Below are 26,084 nucleotides of genomic sequence, written 5' to 3'. Positions count from 1 at the left end.
GTATTGAACAAACAGTTTGAAGAATCCCCTAACTTTGCCTCAGAATTAAGATCCATCATTATGGCGGACATCAAGAATTCCTTTTAAGTCCCTATCTCATGGGGAGGAAGAAAGGGGTAGGAGAGTTAGGAAGTCTAGGAGATCACCTCTATAGTTGGACGAATCAGACAGGTCAGGGGGTGAATGCGTTTCTTCGGATTCCTCTTCTACTTCATCACCGGATGGCAGTGCAGGGGGCTTCCGTGCTTTCTTGTAGAGGATATGGATAAATTAGTAAAGGCAGTAAGATCCACAATGGATTTTGTTGAGCTGAAAGCGCAAACATCTGTCCAGGATATCATGTTTGGGTGCCCTAGAACAAAGCGTCAGACTTTCCCTAGTAATGAAAAGATCTAAGCCCTCATCAGAAGAAAATGGAACAAAGCACGAGAAAAGAGGTGTCTTTCCTTCATCGTTTAAGAGGAAATATCCTTTTGATGAGGCCTAGACATCATCTTGGGATAGAAGCCCGAAATTAGATGTAGCTGTCTCAGAATTATCCAAAAGATTCACTTTACCCTTTGAAGATTTGGAGATGCTTAATAATGCCCTGGAAAGGAAGATGGATAGGTTTTTTGAAGGGTACCTGGGAATTATCAGCTGGAGCTCTGAGACCAGCGATTTCAGCAACATGTACTGCCAGATCTTTAATGGTTTGGCTGGATCATCTGGAAGGTTAACTGAAGAATAAGTTGGTTAGGGACAGTATTTGGACCACATTTTGTTAATGTAGGGAGCTGCAGTGCTTCTATCTGATGCATCAGCAAATTCTGCAAAGCTGGCAGCTAGATCAACGGCACTTCCTAATGCAGCCTGTAGAGCTCTCTGGTTGAAATGCTGGCTGGGGGGATATTCAAGCGAAGTCAAAGCTATGCTCTATTCTGTTTGAAAGGGAAGGAGAATACTGATTTGGGTCAGTCTTGGATGACATTTTGGAAAAAGCAGGAGATGGCAAAAAAACAAAAAAAGATTTCCTAACTTTCCCTTCCCAGCTTATAGAAGATCCTTTTGGAAAAGAAGGTACAAGAGGATAAGACTCCCAAAGGATCAGGATAGATGGGATGACCAGTTTTATGTTTGGGGGTCCCTCCCGTGAAGGAAATAAATCCTCCCAGTGACTCCTATACCCAGGTGAGGGAATGCTCTCCCTCTTTTTCGCTGCCTGGGAAAAAATGTTCTCATGGGTGGTTGAACATAGAAAATCTAGCCAAAAGAATTCATTGGGTAAAGTGTATTTTGAGGGATTATTACCACAGATGCAAGCCCCAAGGGATGGGGAGTCTATTTAGGGGATCACCTGGTCCAGGGAGTCTGCACAAGAGAAGTAATTTTCTTCGAACATGAGAGAGTTACCAGCGGAGGATTATGCCATAAAGAAGCTCCTATTCTCCTTGCATGATCACCATGTAAGATTCCTTTCAGACAATCTGGTAGCAGTGGCCAATGTAAATCAACAAGGAGGAACTCTGTCCAATTCCTGGACAAATGGCAGCGAACCATCTCCTTTTTCTAAGAGCTCTACATATAAAAGGAAAAGAGAACCGCAAGGCAGACCTTTTAAGCCGCAATTGGGTGAAGCAGGGAGAATGGTTGAATGCCCAATCATCTTGCCCTGACCCTTTTACAAGTGATAAATGACAGAAGAGATTTTATAAGACACTGAATCGAAAAGTTGGACCTTCAAAAGCTTTGTTCCAGTGCTGCAATCAGCGTAAATACAATGGTGGTGGCTTCCAACACTTGTGACTTGTTGCCCTTTAAGCTTGTGCTGTAGTAGTATTATTATGGTGCTTGAACCCTCCTAGGTTCAAGCAACATATTGTAATCCGATTTCTTATATTTTATTCTTCTTCTTCTCCGCGTTTTCCGCAATTAATGCGGCCCGAACCGCTCGGCGCAGAGACCCCGTTCAGGCGGCGTTTCGAAGGCCTCGGTGGGGACAGGTGTGCTATGACTTTTATAGTCGATCCGATGTGTAGATTTTATTTAAATCGCATTTAAAAAAAAAAATTTCCCATAGGAAATAATGGCGAACTTTCCATTACCCCCAACTTGACCTTCCAAAGATGGCAGCTATGCAAATGTACGGTGTCCATTTTAGGACATGATCATTTATCACAGTCAAACATCAGAATAAAGTGAATATGACATCCTCTCTTCCCGTGTGTGAAAAGTAAGTGCCCCCCCGGCCCCGTGTGTGAAAAGTAAGTGCCCCCCAACCCCGCGTGTGAAAAGTAAGTGCCCCCCCGGCCCCGTGTGTGAAAAGTAAGTGCCCCCCCCGGCCCCGTGTGTGAAAAGTAAGTGCCCCCCGGCCCCGTGTGTGAAAAGTAAGTGCCCCCCCGGCCCCGTGTGTGAAAAGTAAGTGCCCCCCCGGCCCCGTGTGTGAAAAGTAAGTGCCCCCCCGGCCCCGTGTGTGAAAAGTAAGTGCCCCCCCGGCCCCGTGTGTGAAAAGTAAGTGCCCCCCCGGCCCCGTGTGTGAAAAGTAAGTGCCCCCCCGGCCCCGTGTGTGAAAAGTAAGTGCCCCCCCGGCCCCGTGTGTGAAAAGTAAGTGCCCCCCCGGCCCCGTGTGTGAAAAGTAAGTGCCCCCCCGTCCCCGTGTGTGAAAAGTAAGTGCCCCCCCGTCCCCGTGTGTGAAAAGTAAGTGCCCCCCCGGCCCCGTGTGTGAAAAGTAAGTGCCCCCCCGGCCCCGTGTGTGAAAAGTAAGTGCCCCCCCCGGCCCCGGGTGTGGAAAAGTAAGTGGCCTCCCTGGTCCCGTGTGTGGAAAAGTAAGTGGCCCCCCTGGTCCCGTGTGTGGAAAAGTAAGTGGCCCCCCTGGTCCCGTGTATGAAAAGTGCTGCTGTAAAGCTGGCAGCGCTGTTCAAGCACCATGTATTTCCTTCAGGAAATGCCCATCTAGTTATTATTATTATGAAAGAGACCAAAACGCGTGGGATCTCAGCATGGGTAAAACAACATCATGAATATTCAGTCTCCTGATTTGAGCTATTTAGTTCACCTGAATGGTAGAGCCGTAAGCAGAATATATATATATATATTTTTTCTAATTTCTCCTCCTATATGAAATTGTGGATTTTCTAATAGTCACAAATAAAGTTTATTGTTAACACATTATTACATTTGTGCTATTTTTTTCTCTTTAGATTATGATTCGTTTATTATAAATGGATCCAAGCTTCCCTGCCTAGTATGTGTTATAACAGGTAAAGGAAATTTTTTTTTTTACATATACTGTAATCAATTTGATTTTCTTCCAAAATATTATATCTATAGTTTAAAAAAATGGTAAATAAAAATGACCATTTTGTCGTTGAATTTTGATATGTTCTTATGGGTGTCACCATACAGTATAGATTATATGTTGATGGGGTTGTCCAGGTGCAAAATGTTCTACTTTAAAAATGTGCTTTAAACAAAAGTTCTACAGCTTATTGGACTGCATCTATTATCCAGTGTGCCCCGTCTGAAGGCATCAACTCCACTCCCGGCAGTGTTTTTATGGCTTTTACTTCTCATTGCTATTAGGTAATCGTTCAGTGGCACCATGAGGGCTACATCCAAACCCCCAAAACAGGATTTGGATGGGGTCATAGTGTATAATGGTGCCGACAGAGCAAATGTGTTCCCTGTCGTGAATCATTGTCGCACGTATACCCCTACTGGAGGCGGACACCTAGATGCACTCTACTACGTCTGTCTGCCTCCAGTAGGCGTACACACCTGGAAATGAGGCACGGCCGGGCGCATGTTTGCTCTGTCGGCACTAACCCCGTCGGCGCATATGTCTAAATCCCGTTTTGCGGGGGGTTCGGACATAAGCTCTGACGAAGCCACTGAGCGGGTGCCTGAACACAATGTGAAAGCGTACTAATGCAGTAGAGTGCTATGTGTGACGGGGCTGGGTGACTACACATAGCAGTAGCTAAGCCAGCCACCCTCACTGTACGGGCAGGTTCACGAGTTAATGAGAAATCATTAGTTTCATTCATTCACAAAACCATTTACAGTTTCCTATGTTACAGAATTTCAATGTATTCATAAAAAACAGATTGTATACTGTGCCTCCGTGTGCCATTTGTTTTGTTTTTTATTTGCACCCATAAACTTGAGTCTCTAGTGCATGCTGCAATATTATTATTTATTTTTTATTCCCCTCTTTTTCACGCAGATTCGGTCAGTGAAAAAAAAATTTGCTGATTTGCACTGCCGCGTTGAATAACATTGATCTGAGTGGTGTTCTTTTCTTTTTTTTTTTTTTTTGGGCAGCACTTGCACCAAAAAATGCGGTCATGTGTGAATGAGCTGTAACGCATCGGCTTTTATTGATTCGCCCCGCTGCCTGTCTTCCAACAATGGACCATATTACATGACTAGCTGTTTCCAGCCAGCTAACGCTCGGCATGCTCATTGCTATCTAATTAACGCTGCTAGTGATTAAACTAAAGTAAATAATGACAACATTCAATAGCGCTTACGCAGGTGGGGGGGACAGAGCCTCGTGTGGTAATGTGGGGGGGCGGGATTATGTGTGGTAATGTGGGGGGGCGGGATTATGTGTGGTAATGTGGGGGGGCGGGATTATGTGTGGTAATGTGGGGGGGCGGGATTATGTGTGGTAATGTGGGGGGCGGGATTATGTGTGGTAATGTGGGGGGGCGGGATTATGTGTGGTAATGTGGGGGGGCGGGATTATGTGTGGTAATGTGGGGGGGCGGGATTATGTGTGGTAATGTGGGGGGGCGGGATTATGTGTGGTAATGTGGGGGGGCGGGATTATGTGTGGTAATGTGGTGGGGGGCGGGATTGTGTTTGGTAATGTGGGGGGCGGGGATTGTGTTTGGTAATGTGGGGGGCAGGGATTGTGTTTGGTAATGTGGGGGGCGGGGATTGTGTTTGGTAATGTGGTGGGGGGGCGGGATTGTGTGTGGTAATGTGGGGGCGGGATTGTGTGTGGTAATGTGGGGGGCAGGATTGTGTGGTGATGTGTGTGGGGCGGAGCTACTGTGCAGAGGGCGGGATTAGCGAGTAATCACGATGCTATATATATATATATATATATATATATATATATATATATATATATATATATATATATATATATATATATATATACTTAAAGGGAACCTGTCACAAGGTTTGACTGACATGAGATGACATGGTAATGTGTGGGGACAGAGCCTTGTGTGGTAATATGGTGGGGGGGCGGGATTATGTGTGGTAATATGGTGGGGGGGCGGGATTATGTGTGGTAATGTGGTGGGGGGCGGGATTGTGTTTGGTAATGTGGTGGGGGGGCGGGATTATGTGTGGTAATGTGGTGGGGGGCGGGATTGTGTTTGGTAATGTGGTGGGGGGGCGGGATTATGTGTGGTAATGTGGTGGGGGGCGGGATTGTGTTTGGTAATGTGGTGGGGGGGCGGGACTGTGTGTGGTAATGTGGTGGGGGGGCGGGATTGTGTGTGATAATGGGGTGGGGGGGCGGGATTGTGTGTGGTAATGGGGTGGGGGGGCGGGATTGTGTGTGGTAATGGGGTGGGGGGGCGGGATTGTGTGTGGTAATGGGGTGGGGGGGCGGGATTGTGTGTGGTAATGTGGGGAGCAGGATTGAGTGGTGATGTGTGTGGGGCGGAGCTACTGTGCAGGGGGCGGGATTAGCGAGTAATCACGATGCCTCATATATATATATATATATAGATACTTAAAGGGAACCTGTCACCAGGTTTGACTGACATGAGATGACATGGTAATGTGTGGGGACAGAGCCTTGTGTGGTAATGTGGGGGGGCGGGATTATGCGGTAATATGGTGGGGGGGGCAGGATTATGTGTGGTAATATGGTGGGGGGGCGGGATTATGTGTGGTAATATGGTGGGGGGGCGGGATTGTGTGGTAATATGGTGGGGGGGCAGGATTATGTGTGGTAATGTGGTGGGAGGGCGGGATTATGTGTGGTAATGTGGGGGGCGGGATTATGTGTGGTAATGTGGGGGGCGGGATTATGTGTGGTAATGTGGGGGGGCGGGATTGTGTGGTAATGTGGTGGGGGGCAGGATTGTGTGTGGTAATGTGGTGCGGGGCGGGATTGTGTGGTGATGTGTGTGGGGCGGAGCTACTGTGCAGGGGCGGGATTAGCGAGTAATCACGATGCTATATATATATATATATATATATATATATATATATATATATATATATATATATACTTAAAGGGAACCTGTCACCAGGTTTGACTGACATGAGATGACACCATCATCTTTCAGTCCTGATATACAGCATTCTATAATGCTGTATATCTGCCCCCTACCTGACCTGCAAGACAAGGAAAAAGACTTTTTATTATACTCACCTGCGGGGTGATCCGGTCCGAGGGGTGTCTGTGGTCTTGGTCTTGCGCCGTCCGTCTTCTTGCTTGGTGTGGATGACTCATCTCTGCATCATCCACACAGTTTCCCCGACATCGCGCTCCTACACAGGCGTACTTGTCTGCCCTGATGAGGGCAGAGTAAAGTACTGCAGTGCACTGGTGTCAGGGTTCTTTTGACCTTTCCTGACACCTGCGCACTGCAGTACTTTGCTCTGCCCTCGTAAGGGCAGAGAAGTACGCCTGCCCCCTGGCATAGAGACGCAGCTTCCACACGAAGCAAGAAGAAGGCAAGTGACACACATCTGACCACATCGCCCCACAGGTGAGTATAGTAAAAGCTCTTCTTCTCTTGCAGGTTGGGTTGGGGGCAGAAATACAGCATTATAGAATGCTGTATATCACCACTGAAAGGTTGTGGCCACATCTCATATCGCTCAAACCTGGTGACCGGATCCCTTTAGCGGGAACCTGTCACCCTCAAAATCGAAGATGAGCTAAACCCACCGGCATCAGGGGCTTATCTACAGCATTCTTTAATGCTGTAGATAAGCTCCCGATGTATCCTGAAAGATGAGAAAGAGGTTAGATTATACTCACCCAGGGGCGGTCCCGCTGTGGTCCGGTCCGATGGGTGTTGCGGTCCGGGGCCTCCCATCTTCTTACGATGACGTCCTCTTCTTATCTTCACGCTCCGGCGCAGGTGTACTTTGTCTGCCCTGTTGAGGGCAGAGCAAAGTACTGCAGTGCGCAGACGCCGGGAGAGGTCAGAGAGGCCCTGCGCACTGCAGTACTTTGCTCTGCCCTCAACAGGGCAGACAAAGTACACCTGCGCCAGAGCCGCAGCAGGAAGACATGAAGAGGACGTCATCCTATGAAGGTGGGAGGCCCCGGACCGGACCGCGATGCCCATCGGATCGGACCGCCCCTGGGTGAGTATAATATAACCTTTTTTTCTCATCTTTCAGAATACATCGGGGGCTTATCTACAGCATTACAGAATGCTGTAGATAAGCCCCTGATGCTGGTGGGCTTAGCTCATCTTCGATTTTGGGGGTGACAGGTTCCCTTTAATATTCTTTTGAAAAGAATTCTAGTATGTATGTACTGATGGTGTTTTTGTGCCTGCGCCATTTTTAGGTAAGGGGCCCCTGAAGGAATACTACTGTAAGCTGATTGAAGAGTTACAACTGGACAACATACAAATCTGCACTCCTTGGCTGGAAGCTGAAGACTATCCTGTATTACTAGGTAGGGAAATAATCACTGTGGGATTGTTTTTCTTTTCACTGTACATTTCGTATTTCAGCAATTAAACTTACCGTATACTCGAGTATAAGCCGAGATTTTCAGCCCCAAAAAATGGGGTGAAAGTGCCCCTCTCAGCTTATACTCGAGTCATGTTCGGCGGGTGAGGGGGAGCGACGACTGTCAAATACTCACCTGCTCCCAGCGCTTCCGACACGGTCCCTGCATGTCCCACGGTCTTTGGGCGCGGCAGCTTCTTCCCCTGTTCGCTGAATGTCACTGGTACCGCTCATTAAAGTAATGAATATGTACTCCACTCCCATAGGGGTGGAGCCGCATATTCATTACTGTAATGAGCGGTACCATGTGACCGCTCACTATAGGAAGAAGCTGCCACGCCCGGAGACCGTGGGACATGCAGGGACCGCGTCAGGAGCGCCAGGAGCAGGTGAGTATTTCATATTCACCTTTCCGCATTCCACCGACGCTCCGTCTTCCCCGTCCTCTGCACTGACTGTTCAGGTCAGAGAGCGCAATGACGTATTAGTGTGCTCACCGCCCTCTGCCTGAACAGTCACTGCGGAGAGACTGGACGGTGAGGAGCAGCGGGCAGCGACGAGAGGTGAGTATGTCTTTTTTTTTTTTTTTTTTTAGTGCAGCACAATGTTATATGGAGCATCTATGGGGCCATAATGAGCTGTATGGAGCATTATATGGGGCATCTATGGGGCCATAAAGAACTGCATGGAGCATTATATGGGGCATCTGTGGGGCCATAAAAAACTGCATGGAGCGTTATATGGGGCATCTATGGGGCCATAAAGAACTGCATGGAGCATTATATGGGGCCATAAAGAACTGCATGGAGCATTATATGGGGCATCTATGGGGCCATAAAGAACTGAATGGAGCATTATATGGGGCATATTTGTATGTGGGGCATCTATGGGGCCATAAAGAACTGTATGCAGCATTATATGAGGCATATTTTAATATGGAGCATCTTATGGGGCCCATCATAAACTGTATGGAGCATTATCTGGGGCTCCTGATTCAATATGGATATTCAAAAACACTTAACCTACTGATGTCTCAATTAATTTTACTTTTATTGGTATCTATTTTTATTTTTGACATTTACCAGTAGCTGCTGCATTTTCCACCCTAGGCTTATACTCGAATCAATAAGTTTTCCCAGTTTTTTGTTGCAAAATTAGGGGGGGTCGGCTTATACTCGGGTCAGCTTATACTCGAGTATATACGGTATTTTAAAAGAAACGGCCCAATATTCGAGAAATGTCTGCTTTCTTCTTCAAACCATACAGTACATCTTATTGACGTGGGTACAGCAATACCAGATACAGTAATGAAAAGCGACCATGTTTGTACAACCTATAGACGTGTTTTAACCAGAAGCCTTTGTTTTAGGTTCAGCTGACCTAGGAGTCTGTCTTCACAAGTCATCTAGCAGTTTGGACCTTCCCATGAAGGTGGTTGATATGTTCGGCTGCTGTCTCCCTGTGTGTGCTGTTAACTTTCAATGGTAAATTTTATGATGAAATACAAGTCTAGATGTGTTACAGAAAAATATATTTGTACTGTCAGCCAGCAGATTGAAAAAAGTCAGTTTCCGTTCTCAAGACTACTGGGGTTTCTTTATCAGACCTGGTTCTACAGCAGTAAGTAATTTAAAAAGATGACAAATAATCAGCTTTCTTCTAGTGAGCCATTTCCTTTTTTGTTGTAAAGAAATGGAGAATAAACACTGCAATACTTGCTCTCCCCAGGTCTAGCACTACCTTTTTGCAACCCCCCACAGTCTTCATTGACTGGCTGCAGCTGGCACATGCACTGTAGTCATGGTATCACCACTTCTGCATCCTATCACTGAACTCAGCGGTTCATGCTGTGTACTTTGGTATCAACACTGAGCTAAATGGTTGGCTGCGTTAGTCATACGCTCTGTAACTGTGACTTCAGTGCTACAGTCTGTCAACAAAGACCAGAGCTGCAGCTGAAACATGGTTCTGGACCTGGGTAGGATGGGTATTGGCATGTTTGCCATTCTATGTCTGCAAACCAGGAGCTGGGCTGTTGAGTCCAGCCATGTTCCTGCCGCTGATCTCATAAGTGTACTGACTGTATGTCCTAGATCACCAAAATAAAAATGCACATCATGAAACATTAACAATATCAGAAACAGAACCTGGCATTTCTGTGAAAGCTTTGGGTTTCTTTTTACAGTATGGGTTGGTAACAAAGTAGATGGCTTGTCTTATTGCAAAAAACCTTTTGAAATAAAGGGAAGACTCCACCACCGCAGCCTAATTTTGTGAAGCAAAGTTATCATCGGCACATCCTACTGGAAGGGCAGTATTACAAGGTGACCACTTAGATCAGGGGTGCACAACATTTTTTTTGGTTCAAGGGCCACATTGTCATACCAAACCAATCCCAAGGGCCACAATAAAATTTAAAAAGGTAAATACATGAATACATCACCAGAATCACCGTTAGTACATTGATACATCAAGTTTTGAGTATCTGAGGATTTGGAGAGTTTCTGCTAAACAAAAAATAATTGGTGTGAACACACTCTTACGTAAAATGAGTTTTTGGAGCAGAAACTCTCCAAATTCTTTTCATAATTTCAAATCTCTAAGTTTTGAGGATTTTTATGTTTGAACATAGCTATGACGCATGTTATGGATTGCTACATTTGTACAAGATCAGAACCACCGTTAGCACCAGAACCCCCATCAGTACATAAATACAGCACCAGAACCACCGTCATGAACCTTCAACTCCCAGTATGTCCTTAACCAATGATAAGAAGATGCTGGGTGTAGCTGTTACCAGTCATTATCAGACTGTGAACCATACAGGAACCACAGCACTGATGAGACGCAGGCAGTATCACAAATATTTACATCCAGATACCTTTTATAGATATGTTTTGATTGAAGTCGTTCTTCTCCATCGTGTCCAGATGCCATGATGAGATTTCATGCCCAATGCTCATCTTTGTGGACTTTCCTCTTCTGTCTTCAGCAGCACATCCCAACACGGTACCCTTAAAAATTAAGTATCAGTATACTGCCCCATAAATATCCTATGCTGTGCCCTTCAATACATAATTGCCCCTCATTGTGCTTCTGCACAAAATATCCCCCGCATACTGCCCCTCTCTAATATCCCACATTGCCTCACTCCATAATGTCCACCCTCACAGCCTCTCTCCAGCTATACCCCCACAATGCCTCTCTGCATAAAATACCCCCTCACAGCCCCTCTCCACAATATTCCCCCACAATGCCCCTCTCCATATTAAAGCCCGTACACTGCCCTTCTCCATAGCATCACCCCAAACTTCCCCTTTCCCTATCTCTCCCACATTGAGTTTCTGTATATTGTCCCCACTGCCCCTCATTATACTATGCCCCATAGTGTCCTCTGTTGCCTCATAATGTACCCCATGATGTTCTCCAATTGTTACTATGTGCCCCCGCAGTAAACCCAACCCTTCCCTCCTCCCGGCCCCATCATCTAAAATGAAAGCACATTCTTCAGCTCCTCCCATGGACGTCTAGTCGGACTTGCGCCTCCGGCAGCAGTGTGATGACGTCAGCAGCATGTTGACCTCCTCACGATGCTGCCTGTCGGGGCCGAGACTGACGCATGCTGCTCTGCCCTGGTGTTCAAATGTATTTGCGTCTAAAGATGCAGGACGAAGGGAGCTGCGTACAGCTGCTTGGACCACATGTTGTGCAGGCCTGATCTAGATGAAGGGTCATCCGTGTAATTAATGGATGACTGAATCCAACAAAAAGGTGTATTATTTTCAGCGGCTCTTTGCCCATGCTCAAAGGTGTTTCCAAGTGCCCCCTCACCTACACTTCCCTCCATTTAATGTTCATTGGCCATAGAAAGACATTCAGTTGTATGGACAGGCACCTCACAGAATAACACAAATTGAGCAACCTTATATCTGTTGCTCATGACCTGTTCATCTTCAGCACCAGGTTTCCCTGTCTGCCTGCTTACAATTGATTTTGGTCATGTAAGTTCTCACTAGTTTTAAAGGGGTTGTCTGGGAACCATATTCGAGGTCTAGAGAGAGATCTCTAGCAGTTTGTGGGTAGTGCTGGGACTGGGGTTCCCTGATCGTGGCAGTTACAGTGGGAGTTGGCCTGTTGAATCCTGCCCTGCCGTTGATCTGGTACATACAGTCAGTACACTTCTGAGATCACCAAGATGAAGTGACATCCATTGTACACTTCCAAAAGATGAGATGAGGGATGTGAGGCCTTTATCTATTTTCTGCATTGCATACAGTGGGGATACTGCCCCCCTCTATAGGAAACTAATGAGGCACCTGAAGTTGGGAATGGTATTCTTCTGATGACATTAACCCAGATGAACAATGGTGCTCTATCAGGGAATTTGTAGGAAAATGACAAATATACATGTACCCCGTTCAGCTGCAGAGACCACCCACTGCACACCTCTGCAGTACTTCTGCTGCATCCGTGCACATGTCTGTATGCAGATTTCGGCTTGGTGCTGTAGGCTGGGAAATGCAGGTTTTGTATAGTCGAGCACTCGCCACTGAGCTGTGCTGCGTCCCCACACAATGCGGAGTTACCTGCAGCAAAACTTTTCTTCAGTCCGCACTGTAGCTTCACTGACAAACAAAATGTTGCTATTTACGAGGGGCTCGGTGGGTCGTTACTCAGCAGCACACAATATATTGCTGCAAAAACGCTGAAATAATAAGCATGATTACTTTCTTTACAGCTTGCACGAGCTTGTAAAACACAATGAAAACGGTTTGACATTTGAAGATTCCAAAGAACTTGCTGCGCAGCTAAAGGTATTCATTCTGTCTCATCATATTATATCTCTGACTGAGGGTTAAAGGGAACGTAGCTGCTGTATGTGTTTCAATTAAAAGAAAGTCCCATACTACACTGTGTGCAGAATTATTAGGCAAGTTGTATTTTAGAGGATTATTTTTATTATTGATCAACAACTGTGTTCTCCATCAACCCAAAAGACTCATAAATATCAAAGCATAATATTTTTGGAAGTTGGAGTGGTTTTTTTTTTTAGATTTGGCTATCTTAGGAGGATATCTGTTTGTGCAGGTAACTATTACTGTGCAGAATTATTAGGCAACTTAATAAAAAGCAAATATTCCCATCTCACTTGTTTATTTTCACCAGGTAAACCAATATAACTGCACAAAATTTTGAAATAAATATTTCTGACATGCAAAAACAAAAATAAATTAGTGACCAATATAGCCACCTTTCTTTACGATGACACTCAGCAGCCTTCCATCCATAGATTGTCAGTTGCTTGATCTGTTTACGATCACCATTGCGTGCAGCAGCCGCCACAGCCTCCCAGACACTGTGCCGAGAGGTGGACTGTTTTCCCTCCTTGTAGATGTCACATTTTATGAGGGACCACAGGTTCTCTATGGGGTTCAGATCAGATGAACAAGGGGGCCATGTCATTATTTTTCCTTCTTTGAGACCTTTACTGGCCAGCCACGCTGTGGAGTAGTTGGAGGCATGTGATGGAGCATTGTCCTGCATAAAAATCATGTTTTTCTTGAACGATACGAAGAAGTTTCTTCCAGAAACTGGCAGTAGGTCTGGGAGTTGAGCTTCACTCATCCTCAACCTGAAAAGGTCCCACAAGTTCATCTTTGATGATACCAGCCCATACCAGTACCCCACCTCCACCTTGCTGGCGTCTGGGTCAGAGTGGAGCATTCTGCCCTTTACTGATCCAGCCTCTGGTCCATCAAGAGTCACTCTCATTTCATCAGTCCATAAAACCTTTGAAAAGTCAGTCTTAAGATATTTCTTGGCCCAGTCTTGACGCTTTATCTTATGTTTCAAAGGTGGTCGTTTTTCAGCCTTCCTTACCTTGGCCATGTCCCTGAGTATCGCACACCTTGTGCTTTTTGATACTCCAGTAACGTTGCAGCTCTGAAATATGGCAAAACTGGTGGCAAATGGCATCTTGGCAGCTTCACTCTTGATTTTCCTCAATTCATGGGCAGTTATTTTGCGCCATTTTTGCCCAACACACTTCTTGCGACCCTGTTGGCTATTTGCCATGAAACGCTTGATTGTTCGGTGATCACGCTTCAAAAGCTTAGCAATTTCAACACTGCTGCATCCCTCTGCAAGACATCTCACAATTTTGGACTTTTCAGAGCCCGTCAAATCTCTCTTCTGACCCATTTTGCCAAAAAAAAGGAAGTTGCCTAATAAGCACACCTTATATAGGGTGTTGATATCATTAGACCACACCCCTCCTCATTACAGAGATGCACATCACCGGATTTACTTAATTTGTAGTTGACTCTCAAGCCTGAACAGCTTGGAGTAGGACAACATGTATAAAAAGTATCATGTGATCCAAAAAACAACTTGCCTAATAATTCTGCACGCAGTGTACATTTAAAGGGGTTGTATCAGCCACATTCTTGTGCTTTGCTCCCCAGACTCTGTTGGCTGGGGGCGGTGTGCTCTCAGATGCTACAAGCTGAGCCAGGTTTTCCTCTGCAGTATTGGAGGCGCTGTTGGGATCCAGTCATCTTCAGAGCAGGGATTATAAACTCTATAGTAAAGAGCTTGTAACCATTGCCTGGGAGACCAGCCACTGCTAGATAAGGGAACTGAAGGTAAACTAATCAAATTTGCAGACGATACAAAGCTAGGAGGGATAGCTAAGGGTACCGTCACACATTGAAATTTCCATCGCTACGACGTTACGATTCGTGACGTTCTAGCGATATCGTTACGATATCGCAGTGTCTGACACGCAGCAGCGATCAGGGATCCTGCTGAGAATCGTACGTCGTAGCAGATCGTATGGAACTTTCTTTCGTCGCTTGATCACCCGCTGACATCGCTGGATCGTTGTGTGTGACAGCGATCCAGCGATGTCTTCGCTTGTAACCAGGGTAAACATCGGGTAACTAAGCGCAGGGCCGCGCTTAGTAACCCGATGTTTACCCTGGTTACAAGCGTAAACGTAAAAAAACAAACCGTACATGCTCACCCGTCGGTGTCCTTCAGGTCCCTTGCCGTCTGCTTCCTGCTCTGAGTGCCGGCCGGAAAGTGAGAGCAGATCACAGCGGTGCTGCGATCTGCTCTCACTGTACGGCTGCACTCAGAGCAGGAAGCAGACGGCAAGGGACCTGAAGGACACCGACGGGTGAGTATGTACTGTTTGTTTTTTTACGTTTACGCTGGTAACCAGGGTAAACATCGGGTTACTAAGCGCGGCCCTGCGCTTAGTTACCCGATGTTTACCCTGGTTACCCGGGGACTTCGGCATCGCTCCAGCGCCGTGATTGCAACGTGTGACCGCAGTCTACGACGCTGGAGCGATATTCATACGATCGCTGCGACGTCACGGATCGTGCCGTCGCAGCGATGAAAATTTCAATGTGTGACGGTACCCTTACACTAGAGAAGACAAAGGATTCAGAAGGATCTAGATAAGCTTGAAGAAAGGGCAGTGACTAATAGAATGGTATTTAACAGGGAGAAATGCAAGATTCTACATCTAAGCAAGAAAAATGAAAATTACATCAATAGAATGGGAGGAATAGAACTAAGCAACAGCACGTGTGAAAAAGACTTGGCTTTAGTAATAGATCACAGGCTGTTCATGAGTCAACAGTGTGATGCAGCAGCAAAAAAGGCAAATACAGTTTTAGGATGTATTAACAGAAGCATACAGTCTGTCGCGTGAAGTAATTATCCCCCTCTACTCCTCCTTGGTCAGGCCTCGTCTGGAATACTGTGCAGTTCTGGGCACCACATTTTAAAAAAGACATTGAAAAACTGGAGCTACCTGCATGGTGAACTGACTGCAAAGTATGTCCTACGAGGAAAGGTTATAGGATCTGGGAATGTTTAGCTTGCAAAAAAGGATAAGCTGAAACTTATTAGCTGTCTGCAAATATCTGCAGGGCTGTCAGTGTGGAGCGATCATCTTTATTCTCACTTGCACATAGAAAACACGAGAAGCAAAGGAATAAAATTGAAAGGGAGAAGATATAGATTAGATAAAAAAACTTTTTGACAGCGAGGGTGATCCATGAGTGGAACAGGCTGACATGAGGTGGTGAGTTCTCCTTCAATGGAAGTTTTCAAACAGGCTGGACAGACATCTGTCTGAGATGGTTTAGTGAATCCTGTGCTATATATTCAGTCGTGCTGGATTTTGCCAGCATTTTGGCCAAGTAAAAACGAGTTTAGAAAAAAAAGTATAGTGTTTACGTAAAGAAGAAACTTACTGCAACCTCCCAATCTCCCCATGTAACCTGTCTACTGTATGAAAATCATATCACATTTCTAGTGCAGTGTGCACCACACAATAACAGCGACCACTCTTCTAAGAATGTTGCCCACAAATTCTGGAGTGTCTGTGGAAATTGCTGCCCGTTTAACAGGCCACTCTAGTTCCTTCACATCAAAACACACTTGCCTCGTTATTGCAGCCAGTGATCCTTACACAATCTTGTAGGCTATGTATACTAATTGATTTTTTTTTTATCATCTGCTTGTAATATGTTTAAAGGGATCATTTTTTATGTATGAATCTGTACAGTGGGTTGCAAAAATATCCTCACCCCATCCCCCACTTTTTACCTATTTTATTACATTACAACCTGGGTGTAGATATTTTTGTAATGCAATTTGTGTGTGATGCATCAGCACTAAATAGCCTAAATTGGGGAAGTGAGAAAAATATAGGAATACATTAATTTTAATGGAATAACTAAAAATTGCCATGTCCATATGTATTCACCACTTTTGCTATGAAGCACCTAAAACTTTCTGATGTAAGCAATTCCCTTTACAAATCACATGCTTAGTGAAAGGATGTCCACCTGTGTGCATTCTAAGTGTCACATGGCCTGTCAGTATATACACACTTTTCTGAAATGCCACAGAGGCTACAACACCATTAAGCAAGAGGCACCAGTAACCAAACAACACCATGAAGACCAAGGAGATCTCCAAACAAGTCAGGGACAAAGTTGTTGAAGTTCAAGTCAGGGTTATGTTATAAAAAAAAATGTCCCAATCTCGGATGATCGCCCAGAGCACCATCAAATCAATTGCAAAGAGCATGGTACCACAACAAACCTGCCAAGAGAGGGTCATTCACCAAAACTCTCAGCCCGGGCAAGGAGGACATTAATCAGAGAGGCAGCACAGAGACCAAAGGTAAACCTGAAGGAGCTGGAGAGTTCCTAAGTAGAGACTGGACTATCTGTCCATATGACCATAATAAACCATACACTCCAGAGAGGTGGTCTTTATGGAAGAGTGTGCATTTACTTACACAAATTGTAAGGCTCTTTTTTTTTTGAGTTTGCCAAAAGCCTCCCCAAATGTATGGAGGATGGTGCTCTCTTCAGATGAGACCAAAATGTAACTTTTTGGCCACCAAGGTAAATGGCGCCAAACCAATACAGTGTATCACCCTAAGAACACCATCCCCACAGTGAAACGTGGTGGCAGCATCAGGTTGTGGGAATATTTTTTGGCAGCAGTGACAGGGAAAATGGTCTGAGTCGAGGAGAAGATGGATGGTTCGAATTACAGGGAAAATTTTAAGCAAAACCTGTTTGTCTCATTGATTTTGAGACTGGGACGGAGGTTCACCTTCCAACAAGACAATGACCCAAAGCATACTGCTAAAGCAACATTCTAGTGGTTTAAGGGGAAACATAAATGTTTTAGAGGGCCTAGTCAAAGTCCAGACCTTAATCCAGATAAGAATCTGTGGTCAGACTTGAAGAATGCTGTTCATCAGAGTAAACCATCTAACTTGAAGGAGCTGGAGTAGTTTTGCCTAGTGAAATGGGCAGAAATCCCAGTGGCAAGATTTGGAGATCTCATGGAGACTGATCCAAAGCAACTTCCATCTCATCTATAACTGGCGCAAAGGGAGGCTCTACAAAGTACTAACTTTAGGGGGTGAATAGTTATGCACACTGAAGTTTTCAGTTATTTTGTCCTATTTGCTGTTTCTCAAAAAATAAAACCAAATGTTCACAGTTGTAGGCATGTTCTTTGCATGAACTGATGCAAACCCTCAAAGTGAAATTTCAGGTTGTGAAGTAGCAAAACACAAAAAAATGCCAAGGGGGTGAAAACTTCTGCAAACCACTGTATATTTCACCGTTTGTTGAGTGTCCTATATTGTATGCATATCAATGTGACACTTTGCATGGATGTAGCTTGTTTTAATAGACAAGGCCAACAAGTAACATAAGCTGGTCACTTAAAGGGAACCTGTCAGCAGGATTGTGCTCAGTAACCTACACAGTGTCAGGTCGGCGTCTTTATATTGATGAAAATGACACCTTGGTTGATTAAATCCGTCTTGTGGTTTTTGTTTAATTTTTATTTTAAGTTTGTAGTTAATGATTTGCCCATGCCCTGGGCAGCCTGTGGGGGTCTTCATGTGGGGCTCTGATTAGGTATTCATATTGCAGCCTGCTGACAGGTCACTGATCCCTCACTGACCTGCCTGCCCCCTAGTTTGCATAATGAATATCTGTACATACTGAAGGAAAAAAAAACAAAAAAAACCTTCTGCCGGCAGGTGCCAGCCATGTCACCTACTCTGCAGCATAGTCACATGTTTAATATGTAGTTAATAAATGTGCTTCAGGTTATCCTGAGGAGTATGAAAAAAAACAAAGGCCGTCCCCGCGAGACGGAAAATAAAGATTAAACAACCACAAGACGAATTTCATCAACCAAGGTGTCATTGTAATCAGTATAACAGCACCGATCTGATACTGTCTGGAGGTTACTGTGCACAATCCTGCTGACAGGTTCCCTTTAAAGGGAACTTGTTGGCTAAATCAGGATGTCCAAAAACAAGGGCAGCATGAATTAGAAACCAACAGTGTTATTACAGCCACATATATTTATTTGGAATAGTGGCAGTTATAGAGATAACATTCTTTGAAAAGATGGGATGACTACTCCAAGAGGCAGTGCTTCGGTGGCTTGTCGTTGGGTTCCACTGGATTGACAGGTCTCTCCGTGTGTGTGCACATAGAGAAAACTCTTTCCAGGAGAGTGGAGACTGCTCTTTTTGGGATGATGCATGTTGAAAGCATTTTCAAAGTACAGTGTGGAACATAAGTATTTGATACACTGCTGATTTTGCAAGTTTTCCCACCTACAAAGAATGAAGAGGTCTGTAATTTTTATCTTGGGTACACAGCAACTGTGAAAGATAGAATCTTAAAAAAATTTCCTGATAATCACATTGTATGATCTTTACAGAATTAATTTGCATTTTATTGCATGCAATAAGTATTTGATACAATAGAAAAATAGATTGTAATATTTGGTACAGAAATCTTTGTTTGCAATTAGAGGTCAGATGATTCATGTAGTTCTTGACCATGTTTGCACACACTGCAGTAGGAATTTTGGCCCACTCCTCGATATAGATCTTCTCCAGATCTTTCAGGTTTTGGGGCGGTTTCTGGGAACACTTGAGTTTTAGCTCCCTCCAAAGATTTTCTATTGAGTTCAGGTCAGGAGACTGGCTAGGCCACCCCATTACCTTGAAATGATTCTTACAGAGCCACTCCGTAGTTGCCCTGGCTGTGTGTTTCTTGTCATTGTCATACTGGAAGACCTAGCCACGACTCATCTTCTATGGACTTACTGAGGGAAGGAGATTGTTGGCCAAAATCTCTCGATACATGATCCCCAACTTCAAAATTAGCCGACAGCACATCAGATAAATGAATGCAAGTCCTAGTTCCACTGGACCCCATGGAGAGCATACATACCAAAGAAGCAGTGAAGGACAGCATCCAATCCGGGTGAATATCAAAAGCACTTCTTTTATTATGCCATATGCAACGTTTCAACCATAAAAGGTCTTTTTCAAGCATACACTACATTGGTAATGGCGGACATAAATAGGAAGTGGATTCACATCCACCAATCAGCATTCAATGACCACCGTGCAATACACCTAAAACAATACATAAATATATTCCTATACAGTTTATAATATATACATAGCCTGTATATTAGTGCCAACATATAATGCCTTAGTGGTATACAAATAAAAAGTGCAACCACCCCCAGTCGCATAGCCATCCCCATGGAGACCAACCATCAATCACTATGAAGATCTCGTTCAAGCTCCATTTCCCAACCAATAAGGTTCAGCATTCTTCATTCAAACATCACATGTTTAGTTCACACCAATGTGTGTTCGGTATATTACCACCAATCACATGTATGACATAACACAGTCACACACCAATCCCCTCAAGTATCCTTGTGTTGTTTACCAAACACCACCTAAGGGCCAATAGATGGGCTGCCAAATAAGAGCGCCAAAATGCGCACATGTTCACCCACCAATGAAACTCACTCGCAAGTGCAGACGCTATCCATACTCGGCGTGCAATCATCGACACACAATCCCACCTCCCTAAGCACACGTCTCTTAGGCTACTTTCACACTAGCGTTAACTGCATTACGTCTCAAAACGTCTTTTTTCAGAAAAAACGCATCCAGCAAAAGTTTTTGCTGGATGCGTTTTTTCCCCATAGACTTGTATTGGCGACGTATTGCGACGGATTGGCATACGTCGTGTGCGTCGTACGACGGATGCGTCGAAATTTGGCGACACGTCGTCGGCAAAAAACGTTGCTTGTAGCGTTTTTTGTCTCCGCCTAAAAAACGTGTCGCGACGCATCCTGCGGCATGCGTCGTTGGCTACAATGGAAGCCTATGAGCGACGGATGCGTCGGGACACGTCGTACGACGCAATGCAGCGCTGCAATACGTTTTTTTACACTGAGCATGCTCAGAAGCTGGATTTTGTTGCCAATTGGCCAGACACCCCCAAATCTATATAAACCTGGCCTGGGCCTTCAACCCCACATATATACATGGCACTTAAATACGTGGCACTGAAATACGTGGCACCTATATACGTGGCACCTATATACATGGCACTTAAGTACGTGGCCATATAAGTGCCACGTATATAGGTGCCACGTATTTCAGTGCCACGTATTTAAGTGCCACGTACTATAAATACTATAACCACGTGGTTATACGTGGCACTGAAATATCGTGGCATTTACGTGAAATACGTGGCACTTATGTACGTGGCACCCATGTACGCGGCACCTATATATACGCGGCACCTATATATACGCGGCACCTATATACGCGGCACGTATATACGCGGCACGTATATAGGTGCCACGTATTTCACGTAAATGCTACAATATTTCAGTGCCACGCATTTAAGTGCCACGTATAACCACGTAGTTATAGTATTTATAGTACGTGGCACTTAAATACGTGGCACTGAAATACGTGGCACTATGACTGTCAGAAAATGTTCATTAGGTTAGGTGTGAGGTTAGGGGTAGGGTTAGGGTTTGGATCCCTTTATCATCATCCGTAGTTCATTAATCTGATGTATCCAGAGTCGCCTCCGTCTCCGTTGCTGCAGAAGCATCCTACGTCTTTCCGCTGCCGCCTCCTTCTCCCGCACTATGATATCCAGGCGATTCGTCTCAAAGATAACGTCGGTAACCAAACTAGCAATCCTCACAAGAACACCTTCCATCGCTGCCACAAAACTAAAACCCTCAAAGATGGGCTGTAAAAACAGTAACTATATTATTTTCCAGTAGCCAATCAAATTTGGGAGCCTCCCATTTTAAAAACGGATCCGTCGTAAAAACGGATGCAACGGATGGTAAAAACGGATGCAACGTATGCAACGCATCCAGTATTTCGACGGAAACGTTTAGCGGATTTGCGACGGATCCGTCAAAATGCTGTATGCGTTGCATACGTTTTTCACTTTTTTTTACGCATCCGTTTTTTCGGTAAAAAACGGATTTGCGACGTAATGCAGTTAACGCTAGTGTGAAACTAGCCTTAGTGACGCCGACTCAGCAAGGAGGAACAAGCACGCCCATCCATACGTCACCCAGCCAGAGCACCGCTAGCGCTGGGCCATATCCATGGCAGTCAGCATATATCTATGAACCGGAATAGCATGAGAATTTAACACATAAGTACACTGTGGTTCACACAAGGTGGAAGCAACATTAATGCTAATCAACAATCAGCCTACCAAGCTATATAATGGCACCATATAAGGGGACATTCATCATTTCTTAATACAATACGCCTACTATATTGCATATTATATCATCAACTCAGATTTTCAATAAAAGGAGGAGAAAAGAAAGTGAACAGAGGGCAAAAGGGGCCAAGTCACCATAGAAAGATTTGGGACATACGGTCCCCTTGTCCCTTGGACATCTATGTATACAAAAACCTAAAAAGAAAAACAAACACTTTTTTATATACAAATTAGACACACTTTAAAACCAATTAAAAACATTATTATACTCAGAAAAGATCGCACAATAATCACAGGAAATTTCACGAGACACATATCTGTAGATTATAGTCTAAATTCAGACCCCCAGGTTGTAAAGACCCCAACCTAGATATCCATTTTAGTTTTCTGTTTCAGCATCTTGACTCTATCTCCTCCCCTCCTGAGTGGTGGTACACTGTCTAAGACCCTAAACCACAGTCAACTTGGTTGGTTCAAATGTTGCATATGGCATAATAAAGAAAGTGGTTTTGATATTCACCCGGATTCGATGCTGTCCTTCATTGCTTCTTTGGTCGATACATGACCCCATCCATCCTCCCTTCAATACGGGGCAGTCGTCCTGTCCCCCTTGCAGATAGCATCCTCAAAGTATGATGTTTCCCCCACCATGCTTCTCGGTTGGGATGGTGTTCATGGGGTTCTACTCATCCTTCTTCCTCCAAACACGGCAAGTGGAGTTAATACCAAAAAGTTCATTTTTGTTCTCCTATGCCTCCTCTGGATCATCCATATATAGTCATTGGTGAACTTCAAACGAGCTTGGACATGTGCTGGAGTGAGGAGGGGATCTTTTGTACCTTGCAGGATTTTAATTAATGACGGCATAGTGTGTTACTAATGGTAATATTTGAGATCGTGGTCCCAGCTTTCTTCAGGTCATTAACCAGGTCCTCCCATCTTGTTCTGGGCTGATTCCTTACCCCATGAGGTGAGATCTTGCATGGAGCCTCAGACTGAGGACGATTGACAGTCATCTTGTGGATCTTCCATTTTTTTAATAATTGCACCAAAAGTTGCTTTCCATCCCAGCCTTGTGAGGGTCTACAATATTGTCCCTAGCGTCCTTAGACAGCTCTTTGGAGTTGGCCATGGTGGAGTGTGATTGTGGGTAGATAGGTATCTTTTATACAGGCAACTAGTTCCAACAGGTGCAATTAATACAGGTAATGATGAGTGCGGAGTCAGAGGGCTTCTTAAAGAAAAACTAACAGGTCAGTGAGAGCCAGAATTCTGGCTGGTTGGTAGGTGATCAAATACTTATTTCATGCAATAAAATGCAATTTAATTGTCTGATTTTTAAATAATGTGATTTTCTGGGTTTTATTTTTAGATTCTCTCTCACAGTTGAAGTGTACCTATGATAACAATTACAGACCTCTTCATACTCCCCCACTAGGTTTTCTCTGAAATGCTGCAGTGCTTCAGGGAGAAACATACATGACTGCAGTATTGGAGTTGCTCTGTGCTTCAAGATTGATACATGAACATGCAGGTATGAGAATGAAATAATGTAGAGATGCATTTTCAAATTCTATAATTTTTTTCACAGATGTTATTTATGGCCTTTTCAAGCAATGGAAGCAAGCTGCAACAGTTTCGCCAAAATCTTCGTGAATCAAAACAAATGAGATGGGATGAAAGCTGGGATCAGACCGTCCTGCCAGTACTTAGAGACAACTGCAAACCATAAGGGGGAATCCTTCCTCTAAGGACATGTATACCAGCATCTCCTAGTGGGAAAGAGAAGTCTGTATGGAGCGGAGAAACTTTTCACTCCAGTTTTTGGATCTATTCTGTACTTCTAAACCTGTTACAATAAAAAGGACCAAAGGGCAAACACCTGAACTTATGGCTGATGCCCTGCAGAGGACACTTCTACGTGGAGCTGTATTTGGGTGGGATTTCTTACAGTATCATGTCTGTGTCTGGAGTTAATGTCCGGTTGGTAAGATTAAAGATCATTTTGGTGACTAGCAATCCAACATACATTCATGAATTGGTTTCCCAGATTTTCGAGAGCATAAAACTTTGATACATTCAGAGACTTGCATCACAGTAACATTAAGGAAACATGCTTGGTGGCAATTTCATGTGTAACCCTAATACTGTTGCTTATTGTTCTGAGACCATCCATGGTGGTAATGTGTGCGTTGTTCCAGCCAGCATGTCCTTGTCATTCCGCACATGTCTCCTCCATAGTCATAGTGCAGCCAACCAGCAGCAGCTTGTATGCATTTATGTAACACTGTGCAGAGAATTATGGAAAACTGTCCCAGAGAAGCGAGGATCCGTACAGTGGAGCCCCATGAGACCTGGTTAGACCATTCAATTTCATACGCCTCATTTTCAACCCCTTGGAAAAATATTTACATTGTTAAAGTCAGTTTCAGAATTTGCACTACGCAGGTTTTATCATATGCAAATATATTCCTCCTGTGATGCGGGAGCACTTGCCAGCTTAGCCCAGTGTCATCTAATGGGAGAGAAAAGACTTTATTGTAAATCGCACAGAGGACCAACATCACCTATAACACTAAGACTGAGCACCCAAGTGGCATCTCACACAAGGAGGAACAGTGCAGAGAAATGCTGCACTGCCGCAGCGGCACCATCATGGACATCGCGATGAATAGATTTGTCATGTGACTCTCAAATTGTTCCAAATGTACAGAAAAATAACATTTAAGTGACAGACTCTCGCTAGTGCTACATGGCAATAGGTGCAGCCAGTGATTGCCAATGAGGGAAAATGGAAACCCACAACCTACTGCTGCTATTGCAAAAGATCCAACATTAATGACTTTTTGTTCACAAGCCACACATTGATTTAACTCCATTGTAACTCGTGAGCTGTCAGCGCTTTATGCCGAATCACAGCTTTATAACAGTCATGTGTCCATAGTTGCTGCGCAGCCTCACAGGTCGTGCAATCATCCATTAGAATGAATACGTTGGCAAAAAAGTTGAGCAGACGCAACTTTAGTCCATTTTTTAAAACATTGATCTTTTCTGGATCCATTTTTTATTTTTTTTTTAACATTGAAGCCTATGGAAAACTGATCCGTTAATCAGCCACCTGTTTTTCTTTTATTTGTAACGGACCCAGTAATTAGCCATAACCTGCTGCAGGTAATCTCAAAATGCCCATTACTTATTTTCACCATAGTGTTGAGTTTTAATTAGAAATGGTTATAACAGTACTGTATACATACAGAGCAGTAATGAGCTATTTGATCCGGACTTCGATGGTCAGGCGTCTACGCCAGTCCTCTGTGGTATCCGATCTGCACTCCTGGGCCTCTCTGGTGCTTACGGTGAAGACCGGCTGCCACAGACGACGAGACTAGATGCTGGACCAGGCTAGTGCAAAATGAATTGCTCTCATCTCCGACACAGAGTAACTGCAGCCAATCGTTTCAATAAGACACCGGAATCTCTTACCTAACGTCGTCTGGAACAATCTGTAGGTGTCAGGATTACGAATAGTGGATGCTACATAAACATCTAATTTATCTCCAGCTTTTGTACAATGGAAGAGCTTCTTCAATACTCTTGAAAATGAAGTCACGAGTTCTGGATCATACACAACATCTAGAAACCGTAAAACATATTGGTAACATGGACTTCAGTCATGCACATGATAAAATCCCCAAGCAGAAATGCCTCTCCATGTAATTATCAAAAAGGTTACTTGTCCGGGAATTTAGAGTAAATAAATGGGGTTCCTCTCCAGGACTATCATCAGTATCGGACCAGGCCAGTTCATATATAACACAACTAGCACATTTACTTCAATGGCTTTACCTGTTCAAAGTATGCATCAGACACGGGCTGTATGAGATCTGCCACGTAAAGTTGTGCTTAAAAGTTTACACACGCCAGCAGAATTTTTGCTTCATTCATAAATGATAACACCAAAATGTTTTCTCCACTCATGGTTAGTGTTGGGTGAAGCTATTTATTGCCAAACTACTGTATTTCTCTTTTTAAATTATAGTGACAACACGAAACATCCAAATGACCCTGATCAAAAGTTCACATACTCCATTTCTTAATACTGTGTCTTGCCCCCTCTAATATCAATGACCACTTGAAGTCTTTTGTGGTAGTTGTGGATGAGGTTCTTTATTTTCTCAGATTGGCAAAAAGACTCCCGTTCCTGTAAATTCCTGGGTTGTCTAGCATGAACTG

General features: G+C 44.3%; 2 protein-coding genes across 8 annotated transcripts in view; one reads left to right on the top strand and one right to left on the bottom strand.

Annotated features, from left to right (window-relative positions):
• Positions 1-23,866, top strand: part of ALG1 (ALG1 chitobiosyldiphosphodolichol beta-mannosyltransferase) — a 59,860-nt gene extending 35,994 nt beyond the window's left edge. Inside the window, exons 9-13 of the mRNA XM_077275279.1 lie at positions 3,180-3,239; positions 7,538-7,648; positions 9,074-9,188; positions 12,443-12,518; positions 23,443-23,866. Coding sequence (XP_077131394.1) covers positions 3,180-3,239; positions 7,538-7,648; positions 9,074-9,188; positions 12,443-12,518; positions 23,443-23,583 — 503 coding nt within the window. The 3' untranslated portion in view covers positions 23,584-23,866. The remainder of the gene's footprint in view (positions 1-3,179; positions 3,240-7,537; positions 7,649-9,073; positions 9,189-12,442; positions 12,519-23,442) is intronic.
• EEF2KMT (eukaryotic elongation factor 2 lysine methyltransferase) overlaps positions 23,405-26,084 on the bottom strand; it is a 31,014-nt gene continuing 28,334 nt past the window's right edge. For all 7 annotated transcript variants that reach the window (XM_077275285.1, XM_077275283.1, XM_077275280.1 and 4 more), the window contains 2 exons: positions 25,335-25,484; positions 23,405-24,366 (listed from right to left, as the gene is read on the bottom strand). In XM_077275285.1, the coding sequence (XP_077131400.1) occupies positions 24,260-24,366; positions 25,335-25,484 (257 nt within the window). In that variant the 3' untranslated portion in view covers positions 23,405-24,259. The remainder of the gene's footprint in view (positions 24,367-25,334; positions 25,485-26,084) is intronic.

Source organism: Ranitomeya variabilis, chromosome 7 (genome assembly GCF_051348905.1).
Source record: "Ranitomeya variabilis isolate aRanVar5 chromosome 7, aRanVar5.hap1, whole genome shotgun sequence".
Classification (NCBI taxonomy): Eukaryota; Metazoa; Chordata; class Amphibia; order Anura; family Dendrobatidae; genus Ranitomeya; species Ranitomeya variabilis.
This window is presented reverse-complemented; position numbering and strand designations above follow the sequence as displayed.